At 40.3% G+C, this 24153-nt stretch overlaps 1 protein-coding gene across 4 annotated transcripts; it reads right to left on the minus strand.

Moving 5' to 3' along the window:
* Positions 1-1564: 1564 nt before the first annotated feature.
* PLAA (phospholipase A2 activating protein) lies at positions 1565-23978 on the minus strand. 4 transcript variants are annotated; one of them, XM_049794890.1, is made up of 14 exons: positions 23763-23978; positions 21565-21749; positions 19130-19230; positions 18928-19048; positions 18431-18598; positions 16674-16809; positions 16024-16193; positions 14398-14555; positions 13216-13435; positions 12082-12150; positions 10436-10507; positions 9494-9595; positions 3848-4012; positions 1565-2282 (listed from the first exon to the last, which is right to left on the minus strand). In XM_049794890.1, the coding sequence occupies exons 1-14, from the start codon at positions 23909-23911 to the stop codon at positions 1717-1719; spliced, it is 2382 nt and encodes a 793-aa protein (XP_049650847.1). In that variant the 5' UTR covers positions 23912-23978; the 3' UTR covers positions 1565-1716. The 4 variants fall into 4 exon arrangements, with proteins under 4 accessions (XP_049650847.1, XP_049650846.1, XP_049650848.1 ...); XM_049794889.1 differs by having other exon boundaries at positions 21565-21758; XM_049794891.1 differs by lacking the exon at positions 3848-4012 and having other exon boundaries at positions 21565-21758.
* Positions 23979-24153: the final 175 nt, after the last annotated feature.

Below are 24153 nucleotides of genomic sequence, written 5' to 3' on the forward strand. Positions count from 1 at the left end.
GTACAAACACAGTTAAAGAGCACAACATTAAAAAGCTAAAGCTTCAAGAACAATTGTATAGTAGGCAACCAAAATTCAACAGACAGGCACATTATTTCACAGACATGTTTCCTAAAGGTAGCTTCTTTGATGTTTTCTCAGGAGGGGGTTGATCTGTTGTTAAGCACTGTAAATCCTGAATAACCTGTTGGATTGCCTTATACATGAACCTGCAATGGATCAAATGAGAAAACCTGTGACTAAGGCCATAATCAAGACTGTGAGGATATGCATCTCAAAGTTCATCTGAAGTGTAACAGCACAAGTGTGCAACTAAGGATCGGAGAAACAGGGTTTGCTGGAAGTAATGTAGTAATTCAGACAGTTCAGTTAGAGCAAAAAAAGTTAAGGGGTCTTGATCACAAAATCCTTCACATCTGACACAGATGAGGCAGATGGGTATGTGATGATGAACTCGCATGCCAGAAAAGCTTGCCCATTTTTTTTCATATTTTCTTTTCTGTTAGTCTAATGAAAAATGTAACTTGAACATTGATCATCTTGACTTAATCTTAAGTCTAAATCAAAGTGTAACAATTGCAGGAGTCATAGGAAACAATATTCCCCTTTTGAGCTGAACATCTTGGATCTACTGTATTAGCTGTAAAATATTATTTTCCCTTTTTGCAGTCACCACAGTTGTTATGTTAAAGCTACTTCATAAAACTTGACTTTACATTTAGACAGTTTAAAATAGAATATCTCAGTTGTATGGGACCTATAGGGATCATCTAGTCCAACTGCCTGACCACTTCAGGGTTGACCAAAAGTTAAAGCACATTATTAAGGGGATCATCTCCCTAGGAAGCCTCTTCCAGTTTCAGCTGCTCAGTCTGTTCTCTGCACGTAAATTTCTCTCCCACTCTTCAAAATGACTTGTTTTTAAAATCATCTAATATTTTACAACATACTTCAGAGTAAGACACTTTCTATCAACTGGTGGAGTGTTCTTCCTGTCATTAAAAGTTAAAAGTCATGTAAAAGCTTTTGTAGAAGTTCAAGCCATTTTACAAGCTACAAGATACTCGCTTATCAGTGAAGCACGACATCTATATGGCAGTTAAAGATTCTACCCCTCAGAAAGTCACCTAAGTTCTAGGTTAAAAACAGTAAGAGCCATAAACCAGCTAGGTTTCAAAAAGGAAGTGGGAAAAAAGCTGACGGAAAAATTTAAGTAAATGCTGTTTCCCTACCAGGATATTTGACAAGAGTTAATATTAAGCTATGTTAACTAACAAGCTCGTGAAAAGCACCATTGAACTTAACAGTTCTCAGGGCCCCTTCTCTACTGACAAAAAGCACAGTCAATAAAGACTCATTTTGCTGAAACGTAGAAATGTGGCTGGTGTGGGTGTCAGAGTTGACAGTCACGGAATCAAGTGCTTCCTACATTTCCATCTAGATGACCTTTTAAGTACTGAGATTGTTTGACTTCTTGCTGATCTATTTTGATCTGAGCTATGTCAGAAGGACTTCTTGCAAAGATCCTGTGCACTACAGACTTCAGAAAAGCAGTCAAATGACAAACAATGTAAAAAGTTTTATTTGATCTGTATCTTGCAACAAATCAAGTGTAATTAATCCACAGTATTTTCTCAATTATAGTCTGTCATAACATATGAATAAAGGCATATTTTTTTTTCTGCATACACTGTCTCCCAAGTGCTAAAAAAACAATTACAGCAGATTAAGAACAAACCTACAGCATTCCTTTACTTTAGCTGGTTCTGATACAGAGGCATACTTCTTTATTTGAGAGTCAACTCCAAGAGACTTAGCTAATTGCACAGCATTTGTATCGTCACTGATTAGCGTCCCAAGAGCCACAAGCAGTCTAAAAATGGCTTCAAGATCTTGAACAACTTCCATAATCGTGCTGATTACTGACAAACATTGAGCTTTGCCCTCAATGTTGTTGACTTTAAGTAAACACACAGCATAGTTCAATGTCAGTGTGGCAAGCGCAATGTGGATGTTCTTATTATTGCCCGATTTCATTTCTATTGCTTGTGTCATTATTTCATCCCTTTGTTCCATCATAAGCTTCTGGCCTGCTGGGCTGACAAAACAATTGCAAAGAGCTCTAAGTGCCAACAGCTGGTTTGCTTGCTTTCCTTTGGGGTTCAGAAATTTAAGGAGAAGGATGATAAATTGTACATGATCCTTTTCACTGCAGAAGTTCTCATTCACAGTGGGATGCCTGATAGACAGTCTAAGAATGTCTAGGGCTGGAAAGACAATATCTAAGAAACAAAACAAAACAATATTTTAGTATTAATATTGCATTATGTGCAAATGTGCTGGTGAGTTTCTTTCAGATATAGACCTTCTTGAACCCCTAGCTTTGGGAACAGACAGTAACAGTATCCTGCAGAAAGAGATTCAGGTAAAGCACAAGTTGTTTGAAATCCCTAAAGACAAGTATTGACAAACCCATTCTAGTAAAACTGCAGTTAATCACAAAAACCATACTCCTGAATTTAGGATAAACACAGTGCTTTGCAAAAAAAAAATATTAAAAAAACCTCTTACAATCTTTCCTAAAAGCTCTAACTGATAACACTGAAGGCAACACAAACCATGGTAACTAATCCAAAAAGGTCTCTGAAAGCTTCTCAGTGGCTGAATTCCCCTACACAGGCAGCATCTCCCTTTGTCCGAATTCCATATCTTACAGTTTAGTATAGCTACAAAATTGCTTACAGAAAGAAAAATTAGAAAAAAAAAATTTAGACTACCTTCCACTCTCAGACATGATCTGCAAATTGGCAAAAAAAAAAAGAAAAAAAAAAGATGTCCTCAACTGATCAGCTGGAAATCACTGTAAGGAAACTGAACTGAGAGTTCATTCAGTAATTCCCCTCCACTTTCCCAAATTTCAAATATATCTAGCTCCTTGGGTGTACTGTCAGTATCCCATACTTATAACCAAATCAAAGCTGAACCTGCTTAGCTATTTATTGAGAAGTTTTTCCTGTACATATGCAGAATCTTGAGAATTAATGCTTTGTCCAGTACAAAGAGCCTGAAAGGTATGAAGACATTAGCCATCAACTGCTCCCAGCTGTGCAAAACATAGTTCAAGTGATGTTATATAATGAACATGAATTTTTAATACTAAAATATTCTTCCCATTAATAAATCTTCAACTGCAATTTCAAGAAAGCAGTTTAACTGCATGTTTAGATATTTGTATATGCAATGTATCCATTTTTTTCCAGAATGTGCAGTAACAACCAAAATAGCCTTTCCAATCCATTAGTGCTGACAATGGTACATTATCAGATGAAATTGTATCACCTCCACTTGCATTCATTCAGAATGTCATTTCACTGATGCAGTTCTGACCACATAACCTAGCTTCAGTAACAACTTCTACCACATTAAACAAGAGCTACTTTTGAGATTTTTGTAATAATTCATCTCCATAATTTCATCTCTGATTTAGTAACAGCTTAGGACTCCAACCTCACATTAGTCTGCTCTATTTCCAAACAAGCCTCACACTTCTTTCTTGAGGATGCTTCTGCTAATGAAATAACCATGACTGATGTTTATATCAGGTTTCTCCTTTACATTTACTGTTGTGCCAACAACAAAACCTGACAACCAATTACCAGTTTGGCAATTCATGCCACTGCCCCTGCTACTGATCGGTGCTATTAGCATCTGTTCATCATCTTCTGGTTTCTTACTTGTGTTATAAACTCTTTGCGACAGACACTGTGTAACAGCCAGCACAACAAGACTTTTGGTGCATGGTGAAGTATTGATGATGACAGTATGAAAAATAATTGCAAGCATCTACCTTCTGGCCAGTTAACTGCTCTCCATAAAGTCTGAAGCTGCTGTGCTGTAGGTGTTTCTGCAGAGGTGTTACATGTTGCAGACAATAACTTTTCTAGGGTTATCAAGTCATCTTCTGTAAGCTTATGTTCTTCAGTTGCACTGCCATTAAGTTCCTTTAATTTGCCTGTAAAACCAATGGAAGAGGCATGGCTTTCTCACATTAGAGCTTCACAAATCCGTATCTTGAATGTAATACTACAAAAGCACTTTACACACAAGTTACAACTACTGTAATTGTTGGGGGGGTTAGATTTTTAAACATTACTTTTCCCAGATTCATCATTTTCTGATTATTTAAATCATCGCAATGACTGCTGCTATTAAGCCCCCTCTAATACTACAACACAAAGATTCAGAATTCACATCATGTTAGTCTACATACAGGCAAAAATGCAGAAAATAATCACAAGACCATTAGTTTTCATAATTGAAATATGATTCCTTTTTTGCTCTTTTCTATTATCAGGTAATAGAAACAATGAAGAAACTGTATGTTCTTAGTGTGATCACAGGTTTTGTATTTTTACTTATTTAAGTGCCATAAGCAAAATATGATTGCACCACATCCTATATTCAAATATCAATGTAATTTAAAAAATCAAAGTATTGGAAAAATTATTTTAATTTACCAAATTTGCTTAAAATGGAGCTAGCATTAAGCACCTGCCAATCATGATTCTTCCAGAATTGATGAGGGCCATGGCAATTAACACACAAGCAGGCAGAATTACATTAGTACACCCTTATGAGTTTTATAGTACACTCAAAAATCAACTGTGGGCCTCTTATGAAAAAAAAAACAAACCAAAAAAAAAACCCCCAAACAGCTATTAAAACCCAGTCCAGCCATAATATTTACAAGTGTATTTAACCATGTACTGTTACAAAACTGCAGAAAGCTCAGTAGACCTAGTTTTCAGATTCTAAGCTTCAAAAAACCAAACAACCCACTAAGCCTGCGGTTAATACGGTCATCCTTCAAGAATACTGGACAACTACAAACTGATGCAGTATGTTTTTAAGACTAAAAGTCTCTGTTTTGCTATAACATAGCAAAAAGAAAGCCAGTCTTGCCATTCTCCCTCCTAGGAAGTTCTGGACAAAATTTTACTGTAAAATCTGTGCAAAACTAAGAGGAGGCTAAATCTATTTACTAGTGACAACCTCCTGAAAAAACATAATTCTAGTTTGTGAATCCCTTATTTTCTTCCTGAACAAACACCAGAGCACAAGAAAATTCAGGGAAACATGATGAGGCTAACTGAAGATTGATGTTTTTCAACAAAAAATGAAACCTAAGCAATACACAGAAGTGCAATACTGCAGAGAGAAGGCCCCAGAGAGACCCTAACAGGCTTGAGAAGTAGACTTGTGTGAAACTCATGAAGTTCAACAAGGCCACGTGCAAGGGTCCTGCACCTGGGTTTGGGCAACACCCAGTATCAGTACCAACTGGACAATGAATGGATTGAGAGCAGCCCTGAAGAGAAGGACTTGGGGATACTGGTTATGAGAGACTGAAAGAGTTAATGTCTCAAACATTGTGGTGGGGCAAGTTATGCCCAACTACGAACTCTGCGTAACAATGAACGCTGCATAGCAAGGAACCCCAGGTGAAAAGAAAGCATCAGCACAGATCAGCACAGCATGGGGAGGGTGGACCAGAGGCTAGCTCTCTGTTCTGATAACGCTGAGCAGGGCAGCTCACCATGCATGGCCAAAGATCAAACAATGGTCACAATCCTGCAGGGAAGAAGTTACTCCCTAAACAACCCCCAAGCCCACGGATCCATTTCCCGAAGGTTCTGGAAGCACAAATCGCACATGACACCTAATTAGCCGAATGAGTTCGAGTGCCTGCCTGAAGGAGAGGCAAGGATGATAAAAGGGCAGAGACTGAAGCTCCATATGCATGCACCCACTGGAACCGGACCCCTCAGCTGACTGGACCCCTTGGCTGACTGAACTAACACTGGACCCAGGACTGGTGAAATCTTTCTCTTTCTCTTTGTCTCCATAATCCCTACACCTTATCCCTTTAGACATAAAACCTTTGACCAAGTCTGGGACTAAGAGTAAATCCAGCCACCCCTGGGCTCCTCTCTGAGAGGCAGCCTAGAAAGCAAGGGGATCCACTCTGAACCTTGTGACTCAATGGGAGGGATCTCCTTGTCTTCCCTGAACTGATCCCCAAATAAGCAAGGCCTGTAGTATATGTTTGGTGATGTACGGTTAGCATATGTTACACAGTTTACTCACATGGTTTCATGCCAAATTTTGTTGTGAGCATACCAATTTTGGTGGTGAGCATGCCAATTCTTGTTGTGAGTGAATAAAAGTTGAGTTTTGTGAGTTAAAGGATCCCTGGTGTCATTTCACCTTAATCCTGACCTGGGAATCAGCAAACCTGAGTTATCACCCTCAGAAATTGGGATGTGATACTGGTGGGCTAAAAATTGGACATGAGCCAGCAATGTGCACTTGCAGCCCAGAAAGCCAACTGTATCCTGGGCTGCATAAAAAGAAGTGTGGCCAGCGGGTTGAGGGAGGTGATGCTCCGCTCTTGCGAGACCCCACCTGGAGTACCTCATCCTCCATCTGGGGTCCCCAGCACAACACAGACATGGACCTGTTGGAGTGGGTCCAGAGGAGAGCCACAGAACTGATCAGAGAACTGGAACAACCCTCCTATAAGGAAAGCCTGAGTGAGTTGGGGTTATTCAGCCCAGAGAAGGGAAGGCTTCAGGGAGACCACATTGCAGCCTTTCAATATAATAAAGGGGGCTTACAAGAAAGATGGGAGGGTAACTTTTTACCAGGGCCTGTAGTGACAGGACAAGGAGTAATGGTTTTAAACCAAAAGAGACACAGGAACAGGTTGCCCAGAGAAGCTGTGGATGCCCCCTCCCTGAAGTGTTTGAGGTCAGGTTGGATAAGGCTTTCAGCAGCTCACCTAGTGAAGGAGGTCCGTTGGACTAGGTGACCTTTGAAGGTCCCTTCCAACCTAGACCATTCTATGATTCTATTATCAATTAATATGTAAAATATGACAGAAATAACCAGGGAACTGCTGAAGTCCTGTATACAGCACCCATCAGTTAATATTTTAAATAGGTAAACAATACCTAGACATGATTTAGCATTTAGGAACTAACTACTAGAAAATGGAGCTTTATGTTTATGTCAGAAAAGGTAATGGATTGTGGTCTGGTCAATAAACCTCAAATAACCACTTGGAACTGCCAAGATTAAGGAAGAAGTAGGTAAAAGGTAATTCCTTTTACCAGGGAGACGTTGTGACCACCGACTCAGTGACCACCTACTCAAATGAGACCAGCTACTCAAAAGATGACAATAAAGGAAGAAGACAGAGTCTGCACACTAATTTACATGAGAGGTTAAGAAGAAAAAAACAATCATTAAGGGAAATAATAATGAATATGTATTACTTAAGTATATAAATGTGGGAATTTTTGAGACAAAGGTGTGCTGTCTTGCAACAGGCACCCATTCATGTGCATCAATGAAATTAAATTTGAAAATATCTCCACTCTGTGTGTTATTGGCTTGCACACCAGGTAAATGAACCCTGTTTGAAGGACAACAATTCCATGACTAAGGCCAAGAGCTTGCTTTCTTCAAGAAATAGGATAAAGGTGAATGTAGACTTTTTCTAAAAGGCAGAATCTCTTGTTTTAAGTTTCCTTATCAGACTATCTAGACAAATACATCTCCAGGCTCTGTATAGAAAGGGGAGGGAAGGAAGCAAGAGAATTTTAATTTTGAGATCTTCAAGGCAGGTACATTGTGAATATAAACTAGTTTTACAAAACCCTTAAATGTACTAAGGCACTCTACAGAAACACACTGAAATAAACTGGTGACAAATAGAGTAGAGATTCTGTGGAACAGAAAATACAGAGGAAGAGATAGTAGAATAGGAATAAAGCACAGGAAAAGAGAGGAAAAACAAGCCAATAATAACATTACTAAAGATGTGTATAATTACTAAATATTGTACACTTTTCTTTTTCTATTATGCAGAATGTTCTTTCTAAATATAGAAGTGACCATTGCAACCTGTGAAACTGCAGTATGCAATTAGCGGTGGAATATATTGGGTTTGTGTGGCCAGATTTTGGTAGTGGGTGGGGCTACAGGGGTGGCTTCTGTGAGAGGCTGTTAGAAGCTTCCCCTGTGTCCAATGGAGCCAATGCCAGCTGGCTCCAAGATGGACCAGCCACTGGCCAAGGCTGAGCCCATCAGCAATGGTGATTAGCACCTGTGGGATAACCTATTTAAGAAGGAAAAAAAAGTTGCTGGTGCACAGAAACTGCAGAAGAGTGAGAACATGCAAGAGAAACAATCCTGCAGACACCAAGGTCAGTGAAGAAGGATGGGGGGGGAGGAGGTGCTCCAGGCGCTGGAGCGGACTCCCCTGCCGCCCCTGGTGAAGACCATGGTGAGGCAGGCTGTCCCCCTGCAGGCCATGGAGGATCCCACACCAAAGCAGGTGGATGGCCAAAGGAGGCTGTGACCCTGTGGAAGAAAGGCACTGGAGCAGGCTCCTGGCAGAACCTGTGGACCCATGGAGAGAGGAGCCCATGTTGGAGCAGGTTTGCTGGCAGGATTTGTGACCCCACGGAGGACACACGCTGGAGCAGTCTGTGCCTGAAGGACTGCAGCCCATGGGAATGACCCATGTTGGAGAAGTTTGTGGAGGACTGTCTCCCATGGGAAGGCCCCCACACTGGAGCAGGGGAAGAGTGTGAGGAGTCCTGCCCCTGAGAAGGAAGGAACAGCAGAAATAACATGTGATGAACTGACCACAACGTCCATTCCCCATCTGCCTGTGCTGCTGGGGGGGGGGGAGGCAGGTAGAGGGGGCGTAGGTAGAGAATTTGGGAGTGAAGCTATGCCCAGGAAGAAGGGAGGGGTGGGGGGAAGGTTTTTTAAGATTTGTTTTTATTTCTTATTACCATACTCTAGTTTGATTGGCAATAAATTAAGTTAATTTTCCCTAAGTAGAGTCTGTTTTGCCCATGACAGTAACTGGTTGAGTGATCTCTCCCTGTCTTTATCTCAACGCACAAGGCTTTTGTTATGTCTCTCCCCTGTGCAGGTGAGGAAGGGAGTGATAGAGCAGCTTTGGTGGGCACCTGGCATCCAGCCAGGGTCAACCCACCACAATGCCTTACCTTAAAACTTCATAGATTACATTGTATGGCTATCTGGTGAACTAAAACTTTCATGAGCAAAATCAAAAACAGATTACACATGACTGGCATACCCAGCAGCTGCTTGAAAAAAAAAAGTACGGTATTCAAATGTACCAGCTTGATAAAAAAGATGCCAAACAACAGCAGACAGAAGCTGAGGGGAAAAAAAAGAATTGATATCCTGTATTAAAGTTCTTGTGAAATTTACTCATACTCCTAAGCCTTCAAATACATGCACCATTAAAAAGATGAATGGAATTTTAAAAGGTCAAAACTAAGAAACAGTAGGAAAGCTATGGGAATCACTTAGCTTTCTGAAAAGATCAAAAGCGAAGGTACTTCAAACAGATGAAAAATAAAACCATCCTTGAAATTAAAACACTGACCCAGTATCTGCATAGGATTGGCCTGGTCAAAGGTGACAGCATCCTTCTTTGGAAAATAAATATTTTCAACTTTAGCTGCAGCTGATTGGTAGGCACCCATTCCTACATAAAGGAAATACGAAAAGTTCAACAGTGTACCAAAGTGTCTGACATAGAACAATATCCCACCAGTAAGTCTCTCCTGCTGTACATTACTTAGAAAAGGATCTTTAAAAAAAATTGAATGCTTATGCAAATAGCTGTCATTCCTTACATTATTTTTGCAATCAAGGGTTAAAGCTTAAAGCAATACCTTCACAAACTGTTCTCCCCAATGTAAAAATTTACAAGTGTACATTATTAACAGTGATTTCTGAATTACATGAACCAAATACAGTCATTCATAGGAATGGGTATTGCAGTTAAGACATGAAAATGACATGGGTCATTTTAGGACAAAGATCCCTCCTGCCCCTGAAATCTTATCTTTTGATTATTTTCATAATGAATAGGCAAAGTTTTTATATATTGGAAGATTTGCAGATATGACCAAGTTATGTCACATGCAATAGTAGCCTGAAATCTCTTCAGAAAGAGTAATGAGACGCTTTAATCACAACCTATAATGATTTCCTAGAATCACAGGTGAGTTAGTGGCTGATATTGTGTGATTTCTGTTAACTACATATATCCATTTGAGAGGATTTTTGGTTTCCTACTAGTTATGTTGTTGATCAAAACCAGATTACTATCATATATTTTAAAGCTTCTGTGCATGATTCCTGCATGTAAAAGAAGTCTCCATTATCCCTATTTTCTGAATAGTTTTGAGTATAAGAAGCTTCAGTCTGCTCATTATTTTTAATTAAGTGTAAATTTGCATCAATATAGAATCCATCTCAAAGGAAAAAATGAAGCAAAAAAAATCAGGGACGCTTTTCATTGGCAGGCATCATCTCTTACCTGTATATGGATCAACTCCACCCACTGGAGCTACTGCATTTGATGCTGAACCAGGAACATAGCGACCAGCACCTGAACAGAGATATCAGGCTTTTTAAACACCACCACTGGTAAAGAAGTAATATATATCTGTATTTAGTTACTAGTTTTCAAACACCACTATTAAAGGTGTTATTTTGCACTAAAGGAATTGAAAAGTCTTCAACACTTCCTGAAATTTAAGGATTACATCTATGCCTATGTGTGAGGGCAGTACTGGTGGCAATGATGGCACTCACAAGCAAAGTGACCCACAGCTGGGAGGCATTCTGGCATGGTCTCTGGCACCCACTGGTGCAAAGGCCCTCAGCCAGCAGATGCTTTATCCATGACAAGCATCGGGGAGGACAGCACTGCCCAGGCCTGGCCTCTCTCTGTGACTGAGGCCAGCAGTGGCCTCTCCTGTGGGAAGTGGACTCTGTTTGTGGCATGACAACTCACATGAAGGAACTGCAGGATCTTTGCATTTGCAGAGACCACAGCCATAGCCATATGAAGCAAGGGAGGAGAGACAGCTGGAGACCACAGTAGAATAGGAATGGAGAAAGAATGCCAAGATGGGGAAGGCTGAAGGCTGCAGCTTTTGGCAGCAGCACAAAGGCTTCTGCTCCACCTGTAGATCTGCAACTGCAGAACAGGCACAGTGCCCTGGCACTGGTAAGGACAAACATCCAACAGGAGATGCATCAGAGCCAGCTGAGACTGCACCTCACTTCTCCAAAAAGGGGAAAGGCGAGCAGCAGTGGTGGGAGGCTTCCTCCTGCAGTGTACGGAGGCATCCATCTACTAACATGACCCGGTATCTTGGGAGGTTGGTGTCTGCTGGGGACCAGGATACTGCAGAGAGACTGCCAAGGCTTGCCTGGCCTTCAGACTAATACTCCACTACTATTGCACATGGGCATCAATTATACTCTCCAGGACGTCCTTGGCAATATCAAGAATGATTAGAGAGCTCTGGGGGCAAGGGTGAAGGGCCCAGGTGGAGTTTCTTTGATGTTGTCAGCAAAGCAAAAACACTTCAGTAGAAACAGACTCATCAACAGGGTCAGCAATTTGCTGCATGGAAGGTTTTGCAGGCAGGACTTTTGCATCAATGACTACAGCACCCTCTTTGAGGAGCAAGAGCTACTGTTCAGGGATGGGATAAGTCTGACAAAAGCAGGGCTGTAATATCTTTGCAAACACGCTTGCTAAACTACTGATAAGGATTTTAAACTAGCTATGCCAGGGATTGTTAGACTCTAAAATTCAGGGTGGAAGGTACCAATAAAGGGCACATAATAAGAAAAAAGGAATAAGGAAGAAAACTACTTTATGAATATACCCATTCCTGTGTTGGCCATGTGTATGAGAGTTTGACAGAACTTAAGGTTTAAGACCTTAACCCTCTGCTGTAGAAGACAGGGTGACATGAGGCAGACCAGACAGCATAGTACCCTCTACTGAACAGACCTGGGCATGCTTTGACAGTAGCAGAGTCCACCTTACCAGTCTGTCCCACATAGAGAACTGCAAGAAACGGTAGTCTAGAGCCGAACACTGAATGTAACTGAACACTGAATGCATCTTAAATACTAGCAGACAGATTATGGATTTTACATTACCTGTAAATGGATCTGCTGCAGGCATCATACTTGATCCAGATGAAGAGCCTGGAACATAACGTCCAGCACCTAGTGAAACAGTAAGAAAAGCAATGACTACTATACACAGCTTGATGTTATTAAAATGTCAACTTTTCAGACAGAAGCAGCTCAAAAATAAAGCCAAACAACAAATACATCTTATTGTGGTGTTGTAAGAAATCTGATCCTATCCACACAAAAGTCCCCTGATGCTGAACAAATTCTTCCTAATTATCTGAGGTCAGAAATTTGTTTTCTGGGCCATACACATTACATATGCAGACACAGCCAAATCAAAAGTATGTGCGTCAATTCACATTACTGCAGCTCTATGAGTTGCATCTGAACCTGATTAGCCTCTATTCTCATTTCTAGTTCATTGCAAGAAAAAGATTTAGCTCAATTGTTTTAATGACATTTTATTCCTAACTTCAAGTTTGTGAAACTAGTTGAAGTAAGACTGGTTTATTTTGTAAATGTGATAAGCAGGATGTAATTGATTAACATGGTTCAGCTTATGAGTAATTAACTTGTTCTAGTTCCATTTCCTGCCTGAAAAAGGGTTCTTTATGTATTTCACTCAGTTGGAGTTCATTCTCTAGCTAAATTTTTGTATTTCATTAAGTGCCTTAACAGCACCTGGCCACCTCTTAGAGTAATATTTTTCCACTGGAAAAAAAAGACTAGACTGAAAAATACAACTGTCTTGATTAAAATTTTGTTGCAGATTTGTTCTGACAAATACTTCAGAAATTTGTCAAGTTTTCTTGTTTTTCTTGTCAGATCTATCTGTGCCTGGCCCTCAATCACCTGAGGACACGAAAACCCTGTACAAGAAGTGCAGGAGCTACAACATTGAAATCTGCCTGAGCAGAGAGTGAGGTGGACTGAAAACTGACTGAACAGCCAGGCCCAGAGGGTGGTGATCAGTGGCACAACATCTAGCTGGAGGCCAGTCATTGGTGGTGTAGCCCAGGGGTCAGTACAGCGTCCAGTCCTGTTCAACATCTTCATGATCTGGAAGATGGGTCAGAGTGCACCTTCAGCGAGTTTGCTGATGACACAAAACTGGGAGGAGTGACTGATGTCATCATTTAAGTTTAAAATTTTTACCTGTAAATGGATCTGAAAATTGAGCACTTGTACTCAAAAGTGTTTGCCCCTTAGTGTTGTCCATAATAAACTTGGCCACCTGATCCAGAAACATAGGATTTAGGTCATTCTTTTGCAGGAAGTTGTATGCAGTCAGCCAAGGATCATCAGTGATGTTATATGGCAGTTTGTAGGAAGGCCCACTTTCATTTACATCAATAGTGAAAACATAGTCATACTCCTTTAAGCAGAATAAAAATAAAAACAAATTGGAAGTTTGTCAGCACTTTTTACATAAGGATGTACCAAATGCAGAATAATAATGGCCCAGGGCTAAGCTTAAAAAATATGAAACTGCTACTGGCAGATTGTATCAATAATACTCTCCTACACAGGCTGCAAGAAAAAAAAAAAACCACAAACCCCCCCCACCAACATACTTAAACCATACCCTGTGTTTTCCAGAATCTCTGCCTCAAGAAGAGCAGGGTAGAACAACATACCATGATAGCACATGTGCAGATACACAAATGCATCAGGTAACACTCATGGACAGCTCTGGCTGCCTGCAAAGCTATAGGGCAGTCAGATACCTGAAAAAAACTTCAGTCTTAAAAGCACACCTCCAATACTAGAAAACAACAAATTTCTGGGTTTCTTTAAACACATGAGAGTTAATCAGTATCTCAAAGGCATGCATTCTGTGGTGGCACTAGACAGAGACTTTTCTATGTATATGTCAGTAAAGGAAGTGGTTTTTTCACCTTATCTGTCTTTAGGCTCAAAAGTTACTACAGAAAACGAGTACAGAAAGCCTGGTACCCAATACTTTAGGTAAGCCTTGCATTATAAAATGTACAGTTCACTTCCTTTGGAAAGGAAGTTAAAAGTAACTTTTCAAGGTATTAGCAATAAATACTACAGAACTTGATTGTTTCTCTACTAATAGTTTACCTGTCTCCAAAATAATTTGTCTCCGTTGGCTTGCTCAATTTACAAAATGTGTTTCAAAAGTAATAAAGCAAGTAGTACTCATCTGTACTTCTACCCCAAGTTTTAATAGATCAAAGATGACAAAAAAGTACCAACAAATACCTACTTTCTAAATTATATTTTATCTAAGCAAAGACTGGAACAAATTTTTAATGGGAAATTAAGCATTTTACTTAGGAAGGAATAAAACCAGTTAAAGTTTGCATATACCTTTCCTTCAAATAAAACCTTTCCAGATGTTTGTTGTGTGGCTCCAGAAGAACCAACAACATCACCAATCTTGATCCATCTTCCTTCACTAACACTCCACTGATATGCTTCTATTTTCCCTTTATCTTTAATAAGCCGTGTCTGTCCATCCCTTGTTCCTGTAGATGGAAGTGTTTAAGAGTTTGAACAAATTCAAGAATACGATTTGCTTTAGAAGAGAAAAAAGTCTTTAAATAGCCCTCAAATTTAAAGATGAAAAGATAGTTCACCAACATTTAAAGTCACAGCTGTCACGGCTTAACCCCAGCTGGTAACTAAGCACTACACAGCCACTCACTCACTCCCCGCCTGCCATCCAGTGGGATAGGGAGAAAATTGGGGAAAAAAAGTAAAGCTCATGGGTTGGGATAAGAACAGTTTAATAGGACAGAAAGGAAGAAAATTATTATAATGATAATAATAACAACAAAAATACAACAATAATAAAAAGATTGGAACATACAAAGCAAGTGATGCACAATGTAATTGCTCACCACTTGCCAACCGATGCCCAGTTAGTTCCCAAGCAGTGATCCCTGCCAGCCAACTCTCCCCAGTTTATATACTAGGCATGACATCCCATGCCTAAGGGAATACCCCTTCGGCCTTCTTGCTGGCTGGGCATGAGAAGCTGAGAACTCCTTGACTTAGTATAAACACTACTCAGCAACAACTGAATACATCAGTGTGTTATCAACATTCTTTCTATACTATATCCAAAACATAACTCTATACCAGCTACTAGGAAAAAAATTAACTCTAACCCAGCTGAAACCAGGACAACAGCACAGGAAGTAACTAGCTACTACATGTTGCAACAAGAATAGCAGAAATCTTGACAATAGCATTTTATGGTTACGGTAATAGTATCTGCCACCAGACTAAGTTGCAAATGCATCCTTAAGTATTGCAAAAATTTACCATTTTCCCAGGGAGATGACAACCAAGAAGGGTGATATTCTCCCACGGTCTAACAAGATGGAAAGCTTCATATGATTGTAAGATTTATGCCACTTGCTGATCAGAGCCAAGTGCTGAGGTCACTGGTTACTTTGCCTTGGGAAAAACTATTTGTCTATTTAAGAGTAATCTTAACTACCACTGCTTCCGCTGTATTCTCAGTAATCTCCCAAGTACTTGGAAAGCGTGAACTGAGTCCGTCGAAACAAACTATTTTTCAAGCTGAAAGCTAAAGCAGAAATTTTGCATCTACTTTTCTTCTAGGAAAAAAATTCCACATTCAGTAGCCCTTTTGCAGATTATGTAACTGTCTTGTATACTATTGGCACAGCTACTGTAACAGATCCAAAACATCTTGAACACAGCTTGAATTCCACCTTCTAAATTATCTCGTAAGAGAAATATTTTTTACCATTTTAGTCTACAAATATATTTTTTTTTTTAAACTTGTTGAGTCTTGCCTCCAAAAGAATCAATGAGAGGATAGTAGAGCAAAATCAAGCTGTTTTCTTCAGCAATTCTACTGAACATGATCAAAGCCTTAATTTTCGAAACTATGGAAAGTTTCAGTACCTCCGAATCAAGATTTGGAGGCTTCTCTAACATGACAAAAGTACAGTAACTTACCTGGATCCTTAAGATGTTCTCTTCCAGGAAGGTCATCAGCATTAATATCTCCTAAGTCACCAGTTTTAGGGTCAATGGATGCTTGGGAAAGCTCATTTTCAAAAGCCTGAATCTCCTCAGCACTTGCTGTACGTTCTAAAGACTCTGTAAACACTCTTATAATTCCATCACTGAATGGAGAGAAAAAATCCAAACAAATACTATTTTAAATGTCAAAATGATTACATACATTCCAATGGTGACTTCTATGTCATGAGAAAACATCTTTATTTCTAACAACCCATCTCAATTACTTTTATGAAAGGAATTAGCTCTCATGCTAAAAACACCCAGAGAAGGACTTAAGCAGGTAACCCCACCTGTAGTATAATTTTAAAATCAAGGTAGGATACGCCTATCAAAAGAGTTCTTTATACAGTAGTTAAAAGCCCATTCTCAGTCTATTCATGGTTTACCACATTCACAAAGAACTCGCTCTACCTCTGTGATTCACATAACAATGACGTTTAAATTTAATCACACACACACTTTGATGGCTGTATTTTTAAATATAGATGAAACTGATACCCAAAGTTATAGATACCCTTCCAATTTCATCAAAGGTTTGCAGATTTAGATCCAAAAATATGCTAAGAGTAAAACCTGGATACCTTGCACCAACTACAATGTCACCATTGTCTAACACACAGCAGCACCATACAGACTGAGCTGGGAGTCTGATTGTTTGAGCACATTCCCCTTGTTTCCAGATTCTGAGAGATCTATCCTCTCCAGTAGTTACAAAATCTGAAAAGACAAAAAAAAATTAAAACTTCTAATGTATATTTTTAGTGTACTGTAATACTGGGTACCTAAAAATTAGAACAGTGAAAGAACCTTTCTACAATTTAATATGTCTCTCAATTGCAAGAAGAGAGCTAAAAGAAAGCTACCGCATAGTTGTCTTCTCCAAAAAAAAAATAAAGTGCATAAATTGCAGACTAAACAGCCAGATAGGGAATGAAATTATGCTCAAGACAAACAAAAGATTCCTTCCTCCTTTCAAGAGTTTAAAAAAAGAACTTTGAACAATTTTGTAACCACCACTGGTTTAGCTTACACTGTACTTGCACAGTTTCACATTTGTTTTAAATTCAGATTTTTGCAAGGTAGGCTTGCTTTTTCAGGAAACATGCATTAAGCACTCTCAAAAGCCTGTGAACTCCTCAATGAGAATTTTAAGGCATAAGAGATTTATGACATACACATACACTAATTGTGCTGGGTTTGGCTGGGATAGAGTTAATTTTCTTCATAGTGGCTAGCATGGAGCTATGTTTTGGATTTGTGCTGAAAACAGTCTTGATAACACAGGGATGTTTTTGTTACTGCTGAGCAGTGCTTACACAGAGTCAAGGCCTTTTCTGCTTCTCACCCCACCCCACCAGCGAGTAGGCTGGGGGTGCACAAGAAGTTGGGAGGGGACACAGCCGGGACAGCTGACCAAAGGGATATTCCACACGGTATTATGTCACACTCAGCATATAAAAGGCTGGGGGGAAGAAGGAAGAGGGGGATGTTTGGAGTTTGTCTGGGCATTTGTCTTCCCAAGTAACTGTTACGTGTGATGGAGCCCATCCCTGCCTGATGATGGGAAGTGGTGAATAAATTCCTTGTTTCACTTTGCTTGCATGTGCAGCTTTTGCTTTAACTATTCAACTGCCTTCATCTCAAAGCACAAGTTTTGTCACTTTTACCCTTCCGATTCTCTCCCCCATCCCACTGGGGGCAGGTAGTGAGCAAGCAGCTGTGTGGTGCTTAGTTGCTGACTGGGGTTAAACCACAACACTAATATACATGCACTTTACCTGTTGAACAAACACGCAAGTGTCCCATACACCACACAAAGGTCACTGACTTGGAATTTCTTCTGCAACTCTCTGCAATAGCTAGTTCTGAATCTTTAAACCTCTAACTCTGAAAACAAATGCAATTAAGCCACACACATAAGATTTTTAACCTAAACTATTTATAATGTACTTTGAAAATTTCCTGTGGAAGTACCTAAATTTACATTATCTCAAACTGATAAGCCATGCATTACCATTTCAGTATTCTGCAACTGTGCTAAAATACAGCTGGCAACCTAGGTGATAGTTTTGCCTATCGCTTCACCAAAGTTTCACAGTTAAGCCTTATAATTAGGCCTAACCCAGGACCTTCATCTTACCTAGTCAGAGCAATTCTGCTGGAGGTGTGATTTACAGTCAATCACAATATTTTTTTTAACTATTTACACTAAAGGGAAGTAGTAAATTAAATGATACCCGAGTTCTTTAGTTGTGGTAGCTCCACAGAAAAACAGAATGCCTACCTTGTAATTTCATTTTGGAAGAACGTTGGGTAATAGTCACAAAAGTAATCTTACCTTTACAATGAGGGAAGACAGAGATGCTGTATATATAATTTGTATGTCCATAATACACCTGCAGACACTCGCCAGAGATCTGCCATCTTCGAACACTAGCATCATTAGCACAGGAAAGGAATTCCATTTCACTGAGAATAGCTAAACCTCTCACACAATCTTCATGTCCTTTACAAAAGAAAGGAAAACTTAATGTGGCTTTTCGTTCCACTAGCAGCAGTATAGCAGTTCTACTTAGCTCACATCTAAATCCTGGCAACCAATCTTCATTATGGAAGCAGTTTAAAAAAAATAAAAAGCAGTGAATTGCTCATTATTCTGTGAAAAAAATCTAATTCTTTTAAAAGTGATGCGACTTCTGGGCATTCAACTTGAGAAACTTTCAAAATATGGCCTGAATATGGTTCAATTTATCTACGGTTTTGTGGGGGTTTAATTTTTTTCTTTTTAAAAGAGCACATGACCCTGATGGAATAACCAACTGCAGCAACATTTACCAGTGAATGTTCTTTCACATCTGCCTGCCTTCCACAGTTTAATAGTTTTGTCAGCTGAACCAGTCAGCATTAATCCCTGTTCAGGAAGTATTTTCACTGCCCATATTGCAGCTGTGTGACCCTGCAAAAAAACAACATTGTTAGACTTGTCAGAATCAAATTCAGACTCCCTATTTTATATTCACGTAGAGGTACTTCATACCTGTAATGTCATCATACATCTGTCATTCAACCAGACCTTGGCTGTTGTATCCCATGATCCACTTAATAATGTGCCAAACTTCCCAGATGAAAGGCTGCAAACTGCAATGAACGTTCAAATCAGCACTGACAAGTTTCCTGCATTGCTACGAATCTTATGCCAGCAATTTAAAGAGATTTATTTAAGGAGATTTCCTTGGTATTAGTAGCATATTTAGTGTTGAGGAGTTGGGGAAGAATTAAGTGGCACTATAGTTGCACTGCAACCTAGAAATGAGCTGCTTAAAAATCTCTTTACTTTAGATTACAAAATTTCACATGTTTTTGCCATTCATATTTTTAAGTTTCCCTTAGTACCAGATCTCTTCTCCTCAGACTAGAATATGTTGACAAGCAGGTTAGATAACTAGTCAAGACACAGAATTAATGCAAAGGTTTAGTTTTAAGATTACAGAGAAAGCCAAGATTTCATCAACATGTATTGATTTATGTCCTCAAGAAGCAAGATTTCATACAAAAAATACTACTACCAAGAAACCGTGGTGACATTTAAAGATTTAGCAAAAAGATAATTTGCAAATGCTCCAGTAACAGTCAGGCATAAAACTGAAGACACACGGTGCTAATATGGTTTACTAATCAGTTTACAAAAAGAGCTAAGTCAAAAACAGAGAGTACCCTGTCCATGTAGTCATTCATAAAAGGAAAGTATGGCCTTACATTTCTTGCTTCTGTGGCTCCACAGTGAGAACTGGACAGTATTCTACCCTGTCACTTGTCAAGCCCTACTTTTTCTGCACTTTAAAACAGATTTTACAGTTAATGTAATTTTACATTTTTTAACATTTAACTGTAAAACATGACTGTAAAAATTGCTACAAATACTTCTTTGTAGGAGAATCTATAACTTGTCTAGAATACCTTATCCCTTTTTACACCTCTGGAGGGAGCATGTCACATGTTATTTTAACTACTCATCCATCCCAGGTTTCTGATTAAGTACATAAATATTCCATGCCTCCTTACACAGTGACATTATTTTCTTTCTCAGAGAAAGCCAAGAGGTTTATAATATAAAAATAAATTTTAGGTGCTGTTTAGCAGTCCAGGGTATTTTCAAACTGGTCTCCTGTCCTGGATTCAGCTGGGATAGAGTTAATTTTCTTTCTAGTAGCTGGTATAGTGTTACATCTTAGATTCAGTATGAGAAGAATGTTGGCAACATACTGACCTTTTCAGTTGTTGCTAAGTAGTGTTTAGACTAAGTCAAGGATTTTTTCAGCTTCTCATGCTCAGCCAGCAAGAAGGCTGCAGGGGCACGAAAAGCTGGGAGGAGACACAGCCAGGGCAGCTGACCCAAACTGCCCAAAAGGGTATTCCATACCATGCGACATCATGCCCAGTATATAACCTGGGGGGGATCGCTTCTCAGGAACTAACTGGGCATCAGTTGGCAAGCAGCGAGCAATTGCATTGTGCATCACTTGCTTTGTATATTCCAATCCTTTTTTTATTATTATTATTGTCATTTTATTACTATTATAATAATTATTAGTTCCTTCCTTTCTGTTCTATTAAACTGTTCCTAATTTAACCCATGAGTTTTACCTCTTTCCTTCCAATTGTCTCCCCCATCCCACTGGGTGGGGTGGAGTGGAGTGAATGAGCGGCTGTGTGGTGCTTAGTTGCTGGCTGGGGTTAAAACATGACATCTCCACAACCATTCTTTAATACAGTTTAAAAAAGTCCCAAAACCTCCAAGACTTGAAATGTTTATTTTTGACACCCTAAAATTACATGATTAGACTGTTCAAAGGTCTACTAAATACTATATCAGCTCATGAAAAGAAAAACTTAGTATGCTAATATGAAAATTGCTGAACCATTCATCATATAGCTCAAGAAAAGGTATACAAAGTTGGTTTAATGTCACGTTGCAGTGACCTGACTAAAGAGAGATGAATTTTCTGCCATGAGCTTTTAGCCTTTACTATGTATTTAAAGTACCAATTAATATTAGATCCCCATCTAGGTAACAAAATGGGCAGTGAAGGGTTTTTTTATTTAGGAAGCTGACTCTTTCTACTTCTATCAGCTTTGACATAAAAACTACGCTTAATACATGGGGAACTAAATTAACTGCTTCTTAAAAATGCAACTCTTGGCAAAATTATAATCATTCTGTAAATTGCCATGTGTTCACATATACAGTAAAAGCTCAAGCATTCATCAGTGTAAATTGGAAGTTCTTGCAATGAACTGTCACTGCATGAATTGAGATTATAAAAACCTATTTGCAGAGGCCATAATTAAATAGTTTTCTACATTAAATGCCAAAGAAATCAAAATTAAGTTTTGTCACTTCAACTTAATTTCCCCTCTAACAAATCACATTAACTTTTATGAAACAAACTCCAAAATAAATATACTACATACCTGTGTTCTTATGACCCTTAAGGACATAAAGAGGAGCTGGGTTGTCAACTGTGAAAATGCAAATATTATGATCATTGCCACCAGTTGCAATCAGCCCACGAGGATAGAGGTCACTTGGAGGTATGATGCACACACAAGATACAAAATTTGAGTGGCCACTCATACAGTGCATTTCAGTAAAACCCCTGTTAAGACTAAACATACATGATAATCAGTTCAAAGTCATGACAGAAACAGTACTTATCTGAGGCACTGAATTACAACAGATGTTTTATACTCCAACTCTTGAATTAATAACTATGCTTACGTTGTGCTATGTAAATACTGTGGATGACCTAGAAAGAATGAAAAACTTAAAAGAAAAACTATATCCCAGCATTCCAACCCAGTAAGCAATATTTAAAGCTTTCCACTTGTTTTTCAGTAATGGTAGGCCTGGAAGGACTTAGTTTTGGTTTTCCCTCCTCATTGGTAAACACTATGCCCAATTTGATCAGAAGTAGTTACGGTTTACCTTTATGAAGTCTTTTGCTATCTCAAGACTCAAATATGTATCCCATTACACCCTAAAATAACACAGCATGTAAATGAAGAAAGTTTACTGCCTACCAAATCTATTCACTGACTCTTAATTAGGAGCACTGTAGAGGTTTAATTATTACATTCAAGCAGCACCCTTATATCTTCATCACAATCCAGCCTCAATAGTAACAGCACTAACTGGAAAAAGCTACTTATCCCCACACAATAAATGTCTGGGTTGTGGTGGTGTTTGTTTGGTTTAGGTTCCCCCCCCCCCCCTTCTGTGTTTATCCCTCCCCCGCCCCCCCCCCCCCCCCCCAAAAAGCCAACCAAACAACCCATAATGTATCATATCACACTGTCCTCCTTCATACTTTAATGTTTGGGAAGTTTGGAATATGTAGGGAAGTCATGATACTCTTCTAAAATGTCTTCTCTACTGAAGGTACTGAGAACAAATGAAGGTAACATATCTTTCTGTCAAATTTAAATAACACAATTAACATACAGTAGTTTGCTTACCCACTGAACCCTGCCTACTGTAATCCCAGAATCTTCAAAGCAGAGATAATCGTTACTGATGCTATGACTCTGCTTAAGTTACTTGTGTCTTCCTCCCAGGGCCCTCAAAAATTGTGGGTTTGAAGATGACTTCCTTTCCTACAACAAATTTCTCAGCAATTTAACAAATTCTTCCCCTTGTGATGACAGATTTAAGATGACACACTTAGTGAGATTAGTCTTCCTCCCCCTCAATTGTAGAGCTACAAAGATCAATTGAAACACACATGTGAGCATTCAGGCAAATTTGCCAATTATCTCTGTTTCACTGGAAGGCAGTGGAAAGAAAACCTATGCCTAACAACTTCAGAATGCAGTTCACAATTTGAAACTATAGACAAGTGAGGAGATATGTCCTGTGGCTTCCCACATCTCCACCATCTCCTATTCACACTGCTTAGCAGTACCTCTTCTGGTCATAATGGTATGCTGAAAAACTCACTGAGGGAATTCAACACGAAAAATCCAGTAGGAGAAAACCCTGTACAACACGAATATCAGAGAAAATAATGTGGGGCTTTTTTTGCCTTTTCCATTGTCTCTGTGTATTTAAATTTTTGTGTGTAGTTTTTGGTTCATGTTCCATTTTACGTTCAAAGAAGTCTAGTCAGCCAGAGCGAGAAAAGAGGTTTTTTAAAAATATTCAAAGCATACCGCATTACTGTCACAAATGCAGCATCGTTACTTAGCAGGATTACTTTGGTACCGAATACCAAGAGAAGGAAACGACGTGAACACCACCCGGAGAGAAGACGCCCGGATTTACAGACAGTATCAGCATCTGCAAAGCACGCTAAAAATGCCGACGCACAGCTAACTGTCTAGGCAAACACCCCCTTCCCCAAAAGCAGGCACGCAAGCGGCAGTGCCTTAGCCCCCAGCGAACAGACTCCCGCCGCCACGCTCAAGCCCGCCGCCTCCCCGGGCCCCGCCGGGAGTCCCGAGAGACGGGGACGGGGACGCGGCCGCGGGGACCAGCCCGACGGGACACGGGCGGGACCCCAGCGCCCGCACCTCCGCGCCCTTCCTCCCCGCAGAAGCGCAATCCGGAGCGGCCGCCGGGGCCTGCCCAGCGCCAGCGCCTCTGCCGACGAGGGCCGCGGCCCGGCACTCACCCGTCAGGAGCCCAGAGCCGCGCAGTTCGGTCCCGGGAGACGGACACGAAACTGCCCTGGGGGAACAGGCCGCGGGTCAGGCCCCGCACGTCCTGCCCGTGCCCCACGAGGGAGCAGCGGAGCCGGTAGGCGCCGCCCTCGCCCACCATGGCGGGAGGCCGCCGAGCTGTCCTGACACAGCAACTATCCCCGCCGTCGCCGACGCTACCGGAAACTGCCCAGCGCCCCGCCGGAAGGCGTATCACGGGGCACGCCGGCGGGGGGCGGGGAGACTCCGCGTCCCGGCAGGCACCGCGCCCCCAGAGCCGGGCAGAGCCGCCGCGTTTCCTTCGCGAGGCGCTCTGGGAGTTGTAGTCTCCGCGGGAAGCTGCCGGCTGCACCCCCCCCCCCC

The sequence above is a fragment of the Accipiter gentilis genome, chromosome Z, assembly GCF_929443795.1.
Source record: "Accipiter gentilis chromosome Z, bAccGen1.1, whole genome shotgun sequence".
Classification (NCBI taxonomy): domain Eukaryota; kingdom Metazoa; phylum Chordata; class Aves; order Accipitriformes; family Accipitridae; genus Astur; species Astur gentilis.